Consider the following 17,056-nt stretch of genomic DNA (forward strand, 5'->3'; position numbering starts at 1 on the left):
AATAGCCTAAACTGACCTTTGGGATAAAAATATACATACTATGCCCTTGGAATTTTTGGAGCTTTGGAGCTGACACATGAGTTTGAACCACACTTACAAGGAGAAATGAGCATTTTTGTTCCGGAGAAGAAAAACAGCCAGCTCTCAACCAGTCAGGCTTTATTCAGAGGTGGGTCTTTCAACTGCCTACTCTTTCAATGAAGGGTGCAGTGGATGGCCAGATATCACAAATTCAGCACTAACATCTGCTATGAAATGAGAATTCAAAATGACATCGAGCTTCTTCATACTCGAAAGCGTTAATCCAATCAGAAGAACAAGCTTATTGGACAACATTTTCTTGGCATCTATTCTCAGGCTCTGCAGGAAGTAAGCTCAGATGATGCATGTCTCTAAATCAATTCTTCTTTTGTGCACTTCTCTGGCCTTTGTACTTTCTAACTTAGACATGACACTGCATTAGGTGGAACATTTCTAGAGAAGTGCTTGAACAGAAGCTAAATGAACCAGTTTTACAATCAGCAAAAGCCTACACAAGCGAAATAATTAAATTGTAAGTTAAAATTGAACTTACAAGATATTGGGCAATGTGATGGCTAGATGAGCATTTCAGTGCAACAAGACCAACATGAATAAATAAGGTATTGGGCAAGAGGTAGCATCCTTGGCATGGGCAGGCCCACCATCACATAATTATCTGCTAATACCTTGCTTCAAGTTATCCAGATCACCAGATTCAACCAAAGCCTGAGCCACATGAACCCTTACTGGAGCCACAGTTCCGGCTATCCTAGTAATATATTCCTACTTAAGAAGCATCTAAACTTCAATAACATCTATTCAGCATAAAGGTTACCAGTCATCTCTTATACTGGCCAGCAAGTTCACCAAATGAAGGTTCGGAGCTACAATAATATGCAAGAATACAAACTGGTTCTTCGGTCTCAGACTCTTCCCTTCCTTCCCATGGTAAATATTGCAATTAACCAAAGCCCAAGGATTGATTCCAAAGAGGATAAAACAAGTATCATATAAGCCACTAAAAATGGAAGATAAGAACATATGCATTTCCAAAAAATATTTATGCATAAGAAGTAGAAGAATATGAAAGGGTGAACACAATGAACTCAGCTCCCACTAATATTGGCCTTGAGGACGCTCAATGTACCCAGCTTTACACCTAAAATTGCTTGCACAGGCCATTTCCCTGCCTCAAACCTTTGTCACACAAGTTATAAAGGAGCAACTTTATTGTTGTACCAAGGCTCGCCATCAAGAAGTAGCAAAGTATTACCTAGGAATACACAGTGTGCTTAACTCAGACACCTGGAAGGATCCTGATTCCAATAATATGCTATAGCAGCTCTCCATGGCCTCTGCTATAGCAGAAATGGTGTCATGGTCTGTGAAAGCAAGGACATTTACCTCCTCCGCACACATGGTAAGCTGATTACGTTTCATTGAACAGATAGCATACATGTATCACCCAAACAACCATCCGTCAAGAGAAAGAACTAAACGTAAGATTATGATTATGATTTCATCGAGAGGGATGTTTCATAAAAGGATCTCGGTGAGCTCGACACAAACACTTCACGAGCATCAACCACTACCCCAACAGAGACCACTGAAACATCAAAAGAAGCAACAGAGATTAAAGAAAGAAGAATAAGCAAACTTACCTCTTTGCTATGCGCTCTCGCCACCAGCGCCGCCGGGGAGAATCTGTCGCTAAAAGTTGAATGCGGCCTGGAACTCGAACACCACTTTGTTCCGCATCTTTGGCGGGCTATCATCGTAACTACCGCCATTGTCGTGGTGGTGGTATTGAGGAGAGACATCAGGGAAGGCCCATTGCCGGTCGTAGGTGGAGGCAACCATCCCTTCGTCCCTCGCCTCTTCGTCTTCCACTTCTCGTCGGCTGGGAACAAAACTCGAGTCCGGTTACCGCCAGTGGTAGGAAGGCGACAGATTGTGAATACGGTAAGAAAAGCATAAGGGTTGGCTGCTGGAGTATAGCGACTACGGGTGATGTTAAGAAGTCTCACCTCTTAATTTTGGCCCAGTAGCGCTTGTGGCCCAAAAGCCCACCGGCTGACATAGTAATGGAGGCGGCACGGCGGGCCGTCGTGCAGCTTGCCCCAGTGCAGTATGGCCTGGGTCCATCAGCCATGACTTGGCGCAGTCCGGCCCGGCGGACTCGGTCTGGTACATGTCAATCGCACGGCACAGCGCGGACCGGCGCAGCCCAGATCCTGAATGTTCATTTAGGCCCATTGTTTGGCTCAGCCCGTTGTCAGCGCAGAGGCTTAATTTGTATCAACCTTTTACCGCCCAAATAAAGCCCATTCAGGCCCCTTGTGTGCTAGTGTGGAGGCCTCGCCCGAGCCCCCTTACTACTGCCGGTTTGACCCAGCCTGAGTCCCTATTAGAGCCCAATCCACCTGGCTTGAGGCCCGGCCTATAGCCCAAGTGGCCTAGCGCCGGGCCCTTATAGAACCCTTGAAATTGGCGAAACCGGGCTAAATTAACCTGTTCAGGCCGGCTTATGATAATTACGGGGTCGTTCTGTCCAATTCAAGAGTTCGATCCAAATTGGACCTATTAAGGGCCAGTTAAATCAGTTTAGACGGATTTCAGACCATTTTATTCCAAGTCCAGTTAGATCAGGGTTTATTTTCTTTATTATCACTTTCTGATATATCTAACATTTGATATGAATAGAACGTTAATTAGTTTCTTTTAGGCTCTGAAAAGCATATCACACCTTATGCGTTTTTGACACGTGTGACAATTGATGAGGCAAGAAAAATGTTTCAGCAGAAAACAAATCATTCCCCCAGCACCAGTAAAGCAGCAAAATAGTCATCCAAAAATCAAGCAGCAATAATTAATTGGACTACTTATTCATGCTAAATTGCCTTTAATATCAGACTAGAGAGAAAAGAACAGAAAGAAAAGCGTACACGTTCTCCAAACAAGTCATGGATTTTGCTACCGCTAGCATTAGCAGTCCAAAGAACTTGATCCGAGAATCACCACCAATAACATAGCAACACAACAAGTACAAACCCAAGAGATTAAGGCAATAACCACAAATGACAAGCTAGCCACAAAATGGCAGTGTTAGCAGCCAATATGTAAGCAGTAACCTAACTAGTACTAGTGGAGACCTAAGTGCTTCAGATCTCCCCTAGATAAATCTGCTTGTCGCTACCGCAAGAACCTATGATCGGCTCAGTTGGATGGAACATGGTCTCATTTACAGAGCCATTGTGCCCAGGGAGCTTGTACAAAATCCGGCGGGTTGTTGTGTCCCATATATACACCATTCGGTCTGCACTCCCAGCAGTGACCTTGCTCCCATCTGGAGACCAGCCACACTTCATCAAGTTCTTCTCAAAGTTATGCTGGTGCCCTGTAAAAATCTTAATGCACCTGTTCTGAGGAGCATATGGGCGCATATCCCAGACCCGAAGTGTGCAATCCATGCCATTAGTCAACAGGTATGATCCATCAGGACTTAGCTGCATACCTGTTATCATGTCACTATGGCCTTGGAGTGTCATAGTTACCTCATTTCTGCGGAGATCCCACACTTTCACATCGTTATCCAATCCTCCGGTAAATATCTTATCTGCAGCATCAGAGAAGCTTACAGCAGTGATCTGATACTTGTCTGGGAATGTCTGGATTGCACCTCTTTGACGCAAGTCCCAAAGTTTTGCCGTTCCATCATCAGAGCCACTCACAACAAGAGGTGGACCCCTTCGTGAAGGGCAGCATGAGTTCACAAATGATGAATGCTCAGCCATTTTCTTAACCTGTTTCCCACTTTCCACATCCCATGCTCTTAGAGTCTTGTCAGGGCTGGCTGAAATTATCTGGGTCCCATCTGTGGTCCATTGGAGGTCCAGAACAGCATTTTTATGCCCTCTCAAGACCATAAAATTTTTGCACTCTCCATGAACATACCACAAGAATATATCTTTGTCATGGGAGCCGGATGCTATTACAGTTCCTGCTGGGTTGAACTTCATGGTATATATCGCACTCTGGTGACCTGTAAGCAGCATTATTGGTGACTCCAGGCTAGAGGTGCGTTGTTTTCCACCAGGGCCAGGGGCTTGAACTTGAAGTGTGCTGTGTGGAACAGTAGCCCATTCTGTTCCTGGCCTTGGACCTGATATTACCAAGGCATTGTCACCAGGTGCAGCAAACATTTTGAACTCTGATGTCGGGCAAAATGCTAGATTGTTTCACCTGACAAGAACTGCAAGGTAAGTGTGATACTATGCGAAGAACTTCTGATGGAAGGACCATACAAACTTAAGCCAATAAACACCTCTCCAATTTGTTAGTCATGAGATGACAAGAATCAAACTTAATAGTTTGAGATCTAAAAGAAAAAACCATATGTGATTGTCCACATTTGTTTCAAGAGACAGGAATAAACATTCTAGAGGCTTCTCCAAAAATATGAGTAGTTACGGAAATGAAAGAACTAGACCATGCTCCATCATGCTCAAGAACTAATCAGCTACAGAAAACTCAGTTAGGACATGCAATATCCACTAAGACCACAAAACTTCAACCCATTTAAAGGTAGATATCATTAGTTTGTTACTAGATAATTGAGCAATCTCAAAGGCAGCAGCTCCCTGTTGATTTTTCTCTCCATAGGAGATGAGGAGAATATATATACATATATAAAAATACATATATATAAATATATATATATATATATATATATACATATATATATACATATACATATACATATACATATATACACATACATATACACACACACACACACACCACACACACACACACACACACACACACACATATATATGTATATATATGTATATATATACATACATACATATGTATAAAAGTACTTCCAAACTCAATTCCGAGCCATCCTCAACTGTAATGAAATTACAAATGGTAGAAGAATATAAAAAGCAGAATGTAACCCATGCCTCAAGATTTTTCAAGAATGTAACCCATCAGATCAAGCATATTCATCTGATACAAACAACCAAAATACATCAATGAGTACATATCCTAAAATCTGTGGCAGCTTGTGCAAGCAAACAAATGTCCTGATGTCTAATCGGCTAACACAAGGTTGAATCAATATATTGTCCTGTTAGACTACTTTGTAGCTTTTTCATAAATTTAACAGTTGTCACAAACTCTTTCTAACTAAAGTTGTTTCTTCATAAGCAATTTCTTACATTGTTTAAAAACCACCCACCATTACATTAGCAAACACAAGTTAGGACCACTGCTCTAGAAGCAAAAATAAAATGAATTATGCAAATAAACTATTATTAGCGTTTCATTAAAAAACAAGTTAAGCAACAATATGTCACTAATAGATTTTGTCAAGAACCAATGAACATACTTTCTATATTGTTTTATACTTCAAGAAACATATGCTAGATTAACGAGAAACGGGTGAAAAAAATAGTAAAAAAATGAAAATAATTTTGGTTGCCATGCACAAGAATTATCCCCAAATAATTAAAAAAAAACTAAGGGTTCAGATTAGGATCGACATACCATGGTACAATGCCCATACCGGGTGGTACACATTACATGATCTCGTATCGAGCAATACAGGGTCTATACTGATTGGTAACGGTCAAAATCCGATCGTTACTGACATGCACCAATCAGTAACAATTGGATTTCAATCATTACCGATCAAGGACTGAGATTGCCCTATTTCAAATAGTCAATTTGACTATTTGAACCAAAGGAAATATTTTTTAAACCCTTTACTCCCCACCCCCCCTCTTTTAACCCATTTCATTCTCTTAAACGCTTTCTTATTCACATCTCTCATATTTTCACTCTCTTAAACTCAACAAAGCTGTAATTTATAGATTGGATCAAATTTGAGAAGTTAATTTGAGCGGATTAAAAGAAAAAATAATCTACTCAAGAGGTATATATTCTCCTTCTAGATTTTTATCGATTTATGAGATGATTAAACTTATTCAATATGATTAATGTCTAATATGTTGCTTGACATGTTTTTGATGGTAGAATAATGCTAATTAAGATCTTTAATGTTGTGATTAGTGTATTTAATACTTATTTTTTTAAAATTAGACACTTATTAGGTCAAACTTTTGTATTTCAAACATATTAAGGTGATTTACATGTTTACGATGGTATAATAAATTTAATTAGATTTTAATTAAGTTATTTAATGCAGTGATCAGTGGTTTCAATCATGATTTAATCAAAATTTGACCCATATTGCGTCAATTCAATGTTTTTAATACTTATTAGGGTGTTTGACATGTTTATAATAGTGAAAGGGAACTAATTAGGATTAATTAACTATGTTAATGCTGCTGAATAGTATATTTAATTAATATGATATCAAAATTTAAACCCTATTGGGTCAATTAAATATTTTTAATGCCTTTCAAAGTGTTTGATATTTTTATAATGATGAAAGAGAAAAAATTAGGGAGTAATTAACTATGTTAATGATGCAATTAATATATTTAATGATGATTTCATTGCAATTTGACCTATAGGATCAAGTTTACGTATTTAATGCTTCATAGGATGTTTAACATATTTATAGTAATAAAATAAAGCTAATTATGGCTTAATTAAGTTTTTTTTTTATTACTGTAGGTAGTGTATTTAATGATAAATTTAATGATATTGAGTTAATTCTACATATTTAATGCCGAATATATTGATTGACATATTAATAGTGACAAAGTAATTCCAATTGGGTATAATCGCAGCTTGTTTATTTGATTCAATTTTAGTAGAAACATGCAACAAAAAAAATAGCCACATGATGATGTTTGGGATTATATCCGAAAGATAGATGAGAACTGTCATCATTAGCAATGCATTTATTGTAACTATATTGGCAAGGGTGAAGAAATCACTTGGGTGAAGATGCATTTGGCCGGCTAATATCCCGATGTTGCAAAATGCAAAAAGATTCTAATAGAGGTCCGTAAATCATTTTAAGACAAGTTACGACAAACAAGGAAGGTACAATGAAAAAAAAGATGAGAGTTAAGGAAGAAAACTATAGAGCTACGTAGGAATTGATTTATGATGAATATAAGGGTTGCAGTGATAATATCAACTCGGATCTTAGAGTTGATATTCATGCATCATTAGAGCATTAATACATGTACAAGGAAGCAATAAAGCATCGACGACCTGACTCACAATGGGAGCATGGCGGTGGCAACGAATCTGTGCCATAAAGAATCTAGAGGTTGGCCAACATGATGAAGCCAATTGCCCTTCCTCAATTGAGGAGGATTGGCAATATGAGGTAGGGTGGAATTTGTGATATTATAAGAGGACTTAGTAGGAAACACTAAATATTTTTTATATTAATCCACAAAGCTATCCTCCATAAATATCGAAGCAGACATAGATTGATGATGTATATACAAAAGAAAAAAAAGGATATTAGGAAGACAATCGCAAAATGGTTCAACTTCCACACGATTCCAATAAACATAACCCAAAGTCCATATTATCATAGCATGATCTTCTCTATTCAAAAGGTTGACACAGGATCTAACCATCAATAGTGAAGGAGATCCACAAAGTGTATTTAGATGAGGAGGTGGCAGAACTGAAGGATTTGATCAAATCCTTCAAGAGGCACTAGAATGAATATGGGATGACACTAATATGTGACAGTTGGCCAAGGCCAACAAGAATGAGTATCATCAATTTTTTTGTGTATTGTAACAAATGAGTGATTTTTCATAAGTCAGTTAATGCTTCCAACAAGATTCAAGATGCAAACTATACTAAAATTCCAATGGACACCATAATAAAGGAGATCGGACCATAGTACATTGTCTAGATAGTTACTGACAATAGAGCCAATTTCAAGAAGATTGATTTATAATTGATAGAAAAAAGAAAAACATTATTTTGAACTCTAAGTATAACTCATTGCATGAATCTAATGCTGAAGAATACTGGCAACCTACCATCAGTCAACAAGTGTGTAGCTCAGGCACAGTTGATTATAAAGTATATATATTCATCATTAGGTCTACTCTTTGATGCAAAAATATACAAGTGGTGAGATACTCCGACCTGAAGTCACTCGATTTGCTATAAATTTCATTGCCTTAAAGTCAATACAACAAAAGAGACAAGGCCTCAAGGCAATGGTCACCTCACAAGAATGGTTCGATATAGATAAGCGTTCCCAAATGTCTTATATTAGACATATGTTGATTACAATAATAGAGAAGGTCAAAAAAGCATTCACAGATTATTTTAAAGCCTACCAATATTTACAGATCATCGATCGCAAAACCAAAGTTCATATGAACCAAGACATCCATAATGCAGGTAAATTCATATTCAATGTAATTTAATTCATAAATTTTTAATATTAAAAAATTCTTACTAATGAAATTATTTGTCTTGTAGTGTATAATTTAAATTCGACTATTCATTTTCGGTATAATCTTGGAACACGATCAAATTTATTATCGACACTAGGAAATGTTATACATTGACTCTTGCCAAACATTATCGACATAGCTGATACTATTATGGAGGACTGATAATTCCAAGAAACAATCGATTAATTCTCCGATATTGTAGTTGTATCATGTCGTTACAATATGGATCCTGATGAGAAAAAGTTACACATGTTGATTATAAACTATTCTTAATAATAATTATTTGTTATGTTAATAAAATCCTATTAATATCTTTTTCCAATCGGGTGGTGCTTATAATTTGAAAGGGATACACCAAATTTAAGGAAGATTGTCATCCATGTACTTCCGCAAACGATGACATCTAATAGTTTCGAACGTAATTGTCTAACGTTCGTATTTATTCACATAAAGGTCCGCAATAGACTATCGTATAGACGATTAGAGAAACTGGTATATGTCCATTACAACATGCAGCTAAGGTTGCAACATGTCGAGCTAGACAAGGAGCTAGAAGAACAAGAGGTTGATCCATCGACCTCCAATACTACAATGAAGATTTACAGCCAATGTTAAAATGGGTCGAAGTAATGGAGAACCAAGAGGATCCTATGCTTGATGAGGCAGGAGATCCTCCACGTTCTTCGCGTTTTATCGCCAAGGCAATAGAAGAAGAGGAAGCACATTCCCGAGAGACACCCAACCGTCACAAACGTCCACCCAACATGCAAAGGCAAAGGTAAGGGGAAGGCAATAGCATCAACAGCATTGTTAGAAAGAATCGAATTAGGCGGTGAGACACCTTCTCAATTGCATTTAGCAACCCGCTCGGTCTAGAGACATGGCAGCGACGTGAACAACAGTGCCTCAACCGATGATGGCGGTGACGTTTGGGAGTCAATGGTCTCATCTACATAATTTGAGGGTGGTGCATGGACCGAGTAGTATTTTACATATGCCACCCAAGGCTCAAATCATGAAGCTCGACGAACACGACGTAGACACAAAATGAAGCTCATCATATTCACAGTCGTCGTATTATAGATAATCTTATGACCAACAATAGTATAATGATAGTTGATTATTCTTCTCTGAGCAACAGAGCAGTATATTAGTAGCAAAAGTAGAAGTTTCGATATTCTCCATGCTCCGCACCAATATATGTCACAATCGTCTTTGCCTCAGGAGCCGCCTTGGACACATATAATTCACAATGATCAAACTATGACCCTCACCACATTCGTGTACTTTCACAGACGACGACATCTAGTGGTTACAAACGTAATTGGTCAACGTTTGCATTGATTCACACGAAGGTCCGCAACAGACTATCATAAAGATGATTGGAGAAACTGATATATGTCCACTATAACATACGGCTAAGGTTGCGATGTGCCGAGCTGGACAAGGAGCTAGAGGAACCAAAGATTGATCCCATTGACCTCCAATTCTACAACAAAGATTCATATTTCAGTCGATGTTAGAGTGGGTTGAAGCGACGGAGAACCAAGAGGATCCTCTACTTGATGAGGTGGGAGAAACTCAACGTCCTTTGCGTTTTATCACCGAGGCAATAAAAGAAGAGGAAGCACAACCCCACTAGGAGGAAAATCCCCCTCGGTGAGAACGTGACGGAAGGAGCCACACAAGATCGAGTCAAACTACTCTAGGAACAAGAGACACCCAACCGCCATAGTCGTTCGCCCAATGTACAAAGGCAAAGGCAAACGCAAAGGGGAAAGCAGTAGCGTCAACTGCAACGTTGGAAAGAATCGAGTCGGGCGATAAGACACCTTCGCAATCGCATTCCGCAATTCCCTCGGTCCAGAGGCATGGTAGCAACGTGGGCAGCAGTGCCTCGACCAATGATAGTCGGTGATTAAAAAAGCGCTAGGCAGCAAAAGGCGCCAAGGTCCAAAAACGCCCGAGGCGCTTGCTCGAGCGAAGTGAGGCGCTAAAATATAAAAATATATAATATAATTAATAAATATAACTACTTAAATTTTTAAATAAAAATATGCCATTAAATTAATCTAATAAATACAAATACTATTACTAGTATACAGTTAACAGTCGAAAGAGGAGAAGAGTTTAAGGAAAGAGTCGGAAGACCGAGGGTGTTGACTGAGAAGAGCGGGAGCGGCAGCTGCAAGCGACGACAGTGGCATAGGTAGCAGCGGGAGTGGGAGCGAAAGCAGCGAGTGGAGACAGTGGCAACGGTAGCAGCGACAATGAGCAGCGGCGGCAGTAGCGTGAACGGCGAGCAGGGTTAGCGTTGGGGAAGTCACGCTAATATCGGTACTTTAGTTAGTTCAATTGAACCAACTAAGGCACCGGAGACCGAACCAACCAGACCTCAAACGCTGGTTCGGTCGCTTGGTTTAACCCAGGCGCTCGCCCGAAGCGCCCAGCACTTGGGCTCGGGCGAGCGCCCAGGCAGCGCCTCTTTAAAGCGCGTCGCTTGGAAATGAAGCGAGGCACTTGGGCCTCGTCTCGCCTCGTATAAGCGCCTAGGCGAGCGCCCGAGCGCCTTTTTAAATCACTGATGATGGTAGCGATGCCGAGGAGTCATTGGTCTCGTCTACACAATTTGAGGGTCATGCATGGATCGAGGAGTAATATTTTACACATGTCATCCAAGATTCAGATCATGTGACTCGACAAGATACTGATCACGTCTATGCATGAAATGGGAAGGAAAAGCTAGTAGATGATTTTGAGCAGATGCGACAGAGCCTACATGATATAGACACAGAACGAAGCTCATCGTATTCATAGCCATCGTATTATAGAGAATCTTACAACCAACAGAAATGCGCTGATAATTGGTCATACTTCTCCGAGCAACAGTATGATATGAAGCAACAGATCAGTAGCGAAAGTGGAAGTTCTAACATTCACCAAGATATGCCTCAGAAGCTGCCTCGAACACGTGATTCACGACGGTCAACCTACGACTATCACCACATTGATGCACCAATGACATACGGTATATCAATACACTATGTCGTAAGATCAATTTTAGGATTGAGTTCGACAAACATATCATATTAATATGCAGATACATAGGATCGAGGATCCTGATCCACCACCCGTAGAGGCTCATCGTTCGTTTTGATGATAGAATATCTACATATGTAATTACTTAATTCATTTGAATTTTAAAGTTTTAAATTATATATAAAATAATCTAACAATTCAAATAATTTTTTTGTAGATAATTCAATATTAACAGAAGGACGATGCTGAATGGATCGAAATTGCAAATCTTACACAAGGCTACTATTCAAAACTTAAAAAAGATATATGGCACTATTTTTACCTAATTTACATTAGTTTTGCTAAGAGTATACTAAATGTATATTTATTTCTAACTTAAAAACCCTATCCTAACTTTTTTTTATATTTTTCATATATTTTTGGAGAATTTTATACCTGTTTTAGGCATACTGCTCGGTATGCCTTGGCGTACTGCTCAGTACCCATACCATACCATACTGAGCAAAGCTCGATATACCGATATGGTACAACATTCAAAACCTTGCAACATACTGAAAACATTTGTATATGAAATCCATCAAAAGATCCATTTGATCTTGCATGATGCATATAACACTTCCAACTCAAGGTATTTAAACATCAAATCCACCTATTTTTAAAATGAAACCACTACAATAGTGGGATCTGATTTGATTTTGTTCTTTTAATGATCATAAGATATGGGTCAACCTGTTCTGCTAGGCCTCCTTAGGTAAGGAAGGCCAAATGAATTAATATGATCCAGTGACCTTACAGTAAAATCACTTAAATCATGGGATGTGATCTCCTTGTGTTCCCTTAGTTATTATGGAAAGTCATCAGCCCAGAGTATGTTGCTATATCTTGTTGCTCCAATGTCAGGTCTAAACTGCATACCTTAGTGGACATGGTAAGTCTCTAGCAGCAGAATGCAGCATAAGGCCTCACATCCTTGTAAATTAATAACCCATGACTTTCTGATGTCCTTTTTTCATTGTATGTATGTCCTAGTTATAAGCATTCTAGGATTCTCAAACCACCAAACAAAAGCCATGGTGACTGAAATGTAACTGTTGCCTTTTAATCAGAAGTCAGAAGGGAAACCAATAGTTCTTACACCTCCCATCTCAAGATGGTGCATCTTCTTATGCAGAATTTCAGGTTTAATGTTCAGCCATTAATCAGGCATAGAACACTGAAACTCATAATACCACACTATAATTCAAGTCATGGGTCAAAATCAACCTTGAGAATTTTCTGGATTGTTTTAAAAGTTTGTTGATAAGTGTAAGATGTTAAGTGTTTTAAATAAGGTAGCAGAAATCACATAGACATATTTAACAGAGGAGTTCATATGCATACTTTTTGTAGCATCAAAACATTTTTGAGATCCAACCAGTACATGTATATACGTCGCGTACTCACATTTGCATATTTTTCCCGCTAACATAAACATCATAAACAACTGACAGCTTACATCACTTTGGCCTCCCCTATGTAAAGTTGATAACCTTTCATATTATATAATATAACTAAAAGGATGTGTAAAAGAAAGAACTTGAACAGTATAAACCCAAACACACCATTTCTTTCTCTTTAAATCCTAAAATGCAACAGCCACAACTAGGAGCTGCGTCACGTAACCGATTTGAGCAAGGGACACGATCGATCGGCACTATAATTGTTTACGGCCACCAATCAAGACCAAGAAATTGGACGCATCTGCAAAGATTCTTTAACTACATCTATGGTGACCAGTCAATGGAGCAAGAAACCACAAATAATGAACACAGGAACCGAAAAGAGTATAAAGAAAGCGTTTCGAACGAGAGTAATCTAAAGAGAGGAGCAGCAAAAGAAGAACCCTAATTCGGGGATGGTGAGGAGGTATTGCATGTACCTTGAGCAAGTCGCCCAAATGATGGCGACCACTTTCTCGACGGCGAGAGGAAAATACGCTCCGGCGGATGCGGCAGCGGCGGCGTAGGAGGAAGAGGAGGCGGGCGAAGGAAATCGATTTCGAAGCGACGATATACCGAGGCAGAAAAGGGGGGTAAGGAATTTATTTCAAGCGGGTTAGGTCGGCTCCGACGGCGACTGGACTTACTATGGGGAAGGCTATTCCACGACTCAGTGAGTTCAAAACGACAGAGATTGGGTCGCTAATGGGCCGGGTTGGGCCGATTGTGTTGGTGCTCCATTTAACGAAATGAAAGGACAATCTCTCGTAACGAATATTAATAAATTTATATGCAAATAAATGCAAAATCATGATATTACGAATTGAATTTTTGTATACGACTAAATAATTATGAGCGAAGTTTAGCATCAATATATAACATTATTAATAAGGAAGTCTGGCACATGAACGGTGGAATGTCACATCAGTATTCAATAAATTCAAACGTCTTATATTTAACACATTGATTGAACATCCAATTATATCTGATAGGCTTTCCACGTTTGAGTAATGTATGATGATTCTATGCAATTGTCACGTATATTAAATGGTCATTTTTTATCATCATAAAAAATCAAGTCTTGTGTGCATTATTGATCTCTCTTTGATATATATTTTTTTTTATAAACTTATTTTTTAAATTAAGCATTAAAAAAATTTTGTTGGCATATCCTAATATAGTTTTATAAAAAAACTTATTGTTTCTCAACACTATGATTTAGTAAAAGGGACCTAGGTTGATTTTAAATTTCTAATATTAGTGAATCAAAAATCTATCAACACTGATGGTCGGGGATGATTTGAATATCATCTAATCCTATTTGACCAAGCAAAATTTAAATTTTAATAGCTTTAATCAATATCTTAATATGACTCGAATTATGACATCCCTCATCCAAATAAGGGCAAGCCACTAAGCAAAAAGGGTACGATAATCCTACAAAGAAAGTACTAACTACATATGCCTTAAGAAAAAACCTTTAAATCATAAGGACATAAGGCATCACTCTCCCTATGAAATAAGGGGTGTGACCCTAACAACCAAAGAAGTCGTCGGTAATAGCCCAATTGACCATAGCTACTCTAACTTTATAATAGAGAAAAGAAGAGAGAACGAAGGAATTTTGCATAGTGCAACCCCTCCTTATTGTAATATTCTTCCTCGAGTTCTAACCGCCAAAGCTTCGTATCAAAAATTCATCCAACTATTATGAAAAATCCTCAAGTTGCCTACTATTTAAACCTTAGGATGAGGTTCCAATAGCGAGAGAGTAGGAGGAAATCGAAACTTGCAGTGTTTCATAAACTGTCGAAAGCACCCAAGTATTATCCAAAGATAACTTGCATTCTTACATATCGATAAGCTTCCTATCACATTTTTATTTCATTATTCCAAGTCTTGTAGTAAGCATTTTGACTTTATAAATAATAGAAGTTTTTTTTATGCTTAGTCTTTCTATAATAATTCGTTCCTTCACCAAAATTTTTATTTGAAAAGTGATATCAAGTCGATAGATCATCAAACTCAAACTCTATACAAATCAGATAGCATCAAAGCAACGATCTTATAGACGATGACGACGAGATAAGTATATGAAAAATCGGACGAAGAACTATAGAAGTTAGAGTTTAGCCCATGATCACTTGGAGAAATAAACACCATCATGATAGTAACCGATAACCTAACAGCCTTGGCTGACATTATCGTCTAGATAACAATACTAGCATAGTATATAGAGATTGTAATGTGTTAGATATATACCCAAACTAATCATATAACGAATGATGACCAAGCAAGGTGCTAGTCATAGGTGTCCTACAAGCCAATCATATAAGTGATGGTACGTGTGACTTGACATACAGTATTTTTGTTTATTATTATTATTTGATATTTTATCACTTTATATTTTCTGTTGCATGAATATATTGTAATGTCCATAAATTTGTGCAATGAGAATCGAATTGTGATGAGATCACGATAATGAGACTAATTCGCCTTTAAACACATATCTTAAATAATCCCGGTCATAGGATACTTAAGAGAGATATTGAGATAACCAGACAAACTGATGTGCTATATACTGATCTATATGATATATGTAGCTAGTCTCATAGTTGCTCATTTGGGGATACTAGGAATACAGTGCAGGTACTCATTGGAGAATGAATTCACTTATTGATCCGCTCACGGAATATTGGATGGTTGATGATGCTTTATTGTCAGACAACGATTTCGTCATCCCAGTGGTGTATCTGGTCCTTAGACTTGAGACACTAAGAATGTCATGTATAAGTACTCCACTCTTTAATACCAGACTTATAGGTCTGGAGATTCCAGATCTAGCCTAATCGGTTATCGGGAGTGGTAGTCAACCTTACAAAGGTAATTGAGTATCGATAGAGGATCATCTACTTTCGATATCATGAGAGGAATATCCTATATGTTCTTGCTCAGACAAATCTCTAGGTAGGGTCATTTGAATTAAGAGAGAAATATTTTTTGGGAGAATCCGATTAAAGTGAGACTCGAGTAGAAACTGTATGAGCCTGATAGTACCATGCTCAGTATACAGTCTTTAGGGTATTAGATGGATGAGGGACTATAGATACATAGTAACTAAGGATTGATAGGTCCAAATGATTGGATTCCCTTATATCGTCTGGGGACTACGGCGTAGTGACATAGTATGTCTACAATCGATGAGTCGAGTAAATTATTATGAAGATAATAATTCACTGAGTCAGAAGGAGTTCTGATAGGTATGACTCATGACTAGCTCGATATTGAGCCTAGAGGGTCATACACTTGTAGTAGGTGTTCGAATATGAGATATCCGTTGGACCTCCTATCTTATTGGATATCCAATAAACTCATGAATTATTGGATCCTATGGATGAGATCCAATAAGAGCCAATAAGAGATTATTGGATAGAGATCCACTAATCTAATATGCTTGGGTAGTTGGATGAAGATCAAATACTCAACAGGGTAGGATCCATTAGGGTTAAGTTGGCATGGGGCCTCTATAAATAGGAAGGAACCAAACACCCATATGCTAGAGGTTTTCTTGGTTGTTACCTCCTATTATCCTCTCATCTTCTCTTCTTCAGATAGTAGGTCTAGAGATTTAAAGAGCGTCGTCGCAACCTTACTGTGTGAATCACCGTTAGAGAGGATGATGCTTGACCTCCTTCATCCTCTCCTACAAATCTGTATGGATTCTGGGATATACGATCTCCCTAGTTAACACAACTATCTCATACATGGTTTTCAGTTTTGTGGATTTTGCGCACCAATCTTTGCACGATAACGAAAACATCTTTGGAAAATTTGGGGATTTTATTTTTTGTTCTTCCGTTATGCATATGATATCGCTCCTAGATTTCCCTACATAAGAAACGTCATTATAAATGTGAGAGTCATCTCTATCCAAGATCCATAATCATGAAGAAGATGTTGCTAACTGAAATATCGCAACAAGGACCCTTTCGTGTCGTAGCTCACATCAACATACCCTCTTATGATGACTCGATCAACACTAAGGTATTAGACTTATGGATAGATAAACCTAATACTTATTTTGATATATATATAATTATA

At 38.3% G+C, this 17,056-nt stretch overlaps 1 protein-coding gene across 2 annotated transcripts; it reads right to left on the reverse strand.

The window, feature by feature from the left end:
• Window positions 1–2,910: 2,910 nt before the first annotated feature.
• On the reverse strand, window positions 2,911–13,595 carry LOC103976945 (uncharacterized). 2 transcript variants are annotated; one of them, XM_018824127.2, is made up of 2 exons: window positions 13,396–13,595; window positions 2,911–4,273 (listed from the first exon to the last, which is right to left on the reverse strand). In XM_018824127.2, exon 2 carries the CDS (start codon window positions 4,221–4,223, stop codon window positions 3,183–3,185), a length of 1,041 nt encoding a protein of 346 aa, XP_018679672.2. In that variant the 5' UTR covers window positions 4,224–4,273; window positions 13,396–13,595; the 3' UTR covers window positions 2,911–3,182. The 2 variants fall into 2 exon arrangements, with proteins under 2 accessions (XP_018679672.2, XP_009390584.2); XM_009392309.3 differs by having other exon boundaries at window positions 2,911–4,263; window positions 13,396–13,594.
• Window positions 13,596–17,056: the final 3,461 nt, after the last annotated feature.

Source organism: Musa acuminata, chromosome BXJ3-3 (genome assembly GCF_036884655.1).
Source record: "Musa acuminata AAA Group cultivar baxijiao chromosome BXJ3-3, Cavendish_Baxijiao_AAA, whole genome shotgun sequence".
Taxonomy (NCBI): Eukaryota; Viridiplantae; Streptophyta; class Magnoliopsida; order Zingiberales; family Musaceae; genus Musa; species Musa acuminata.

Excerpts from the sequence above, each read along its gene's own strand:
- LOC103976945 (XM_018824127.2), bottom strand. The coding sequence starts at position 4,223 with ATGTTTGCTGCACCTGGTGACAATGCCTTGGTAATATCAGGTCCAAGG.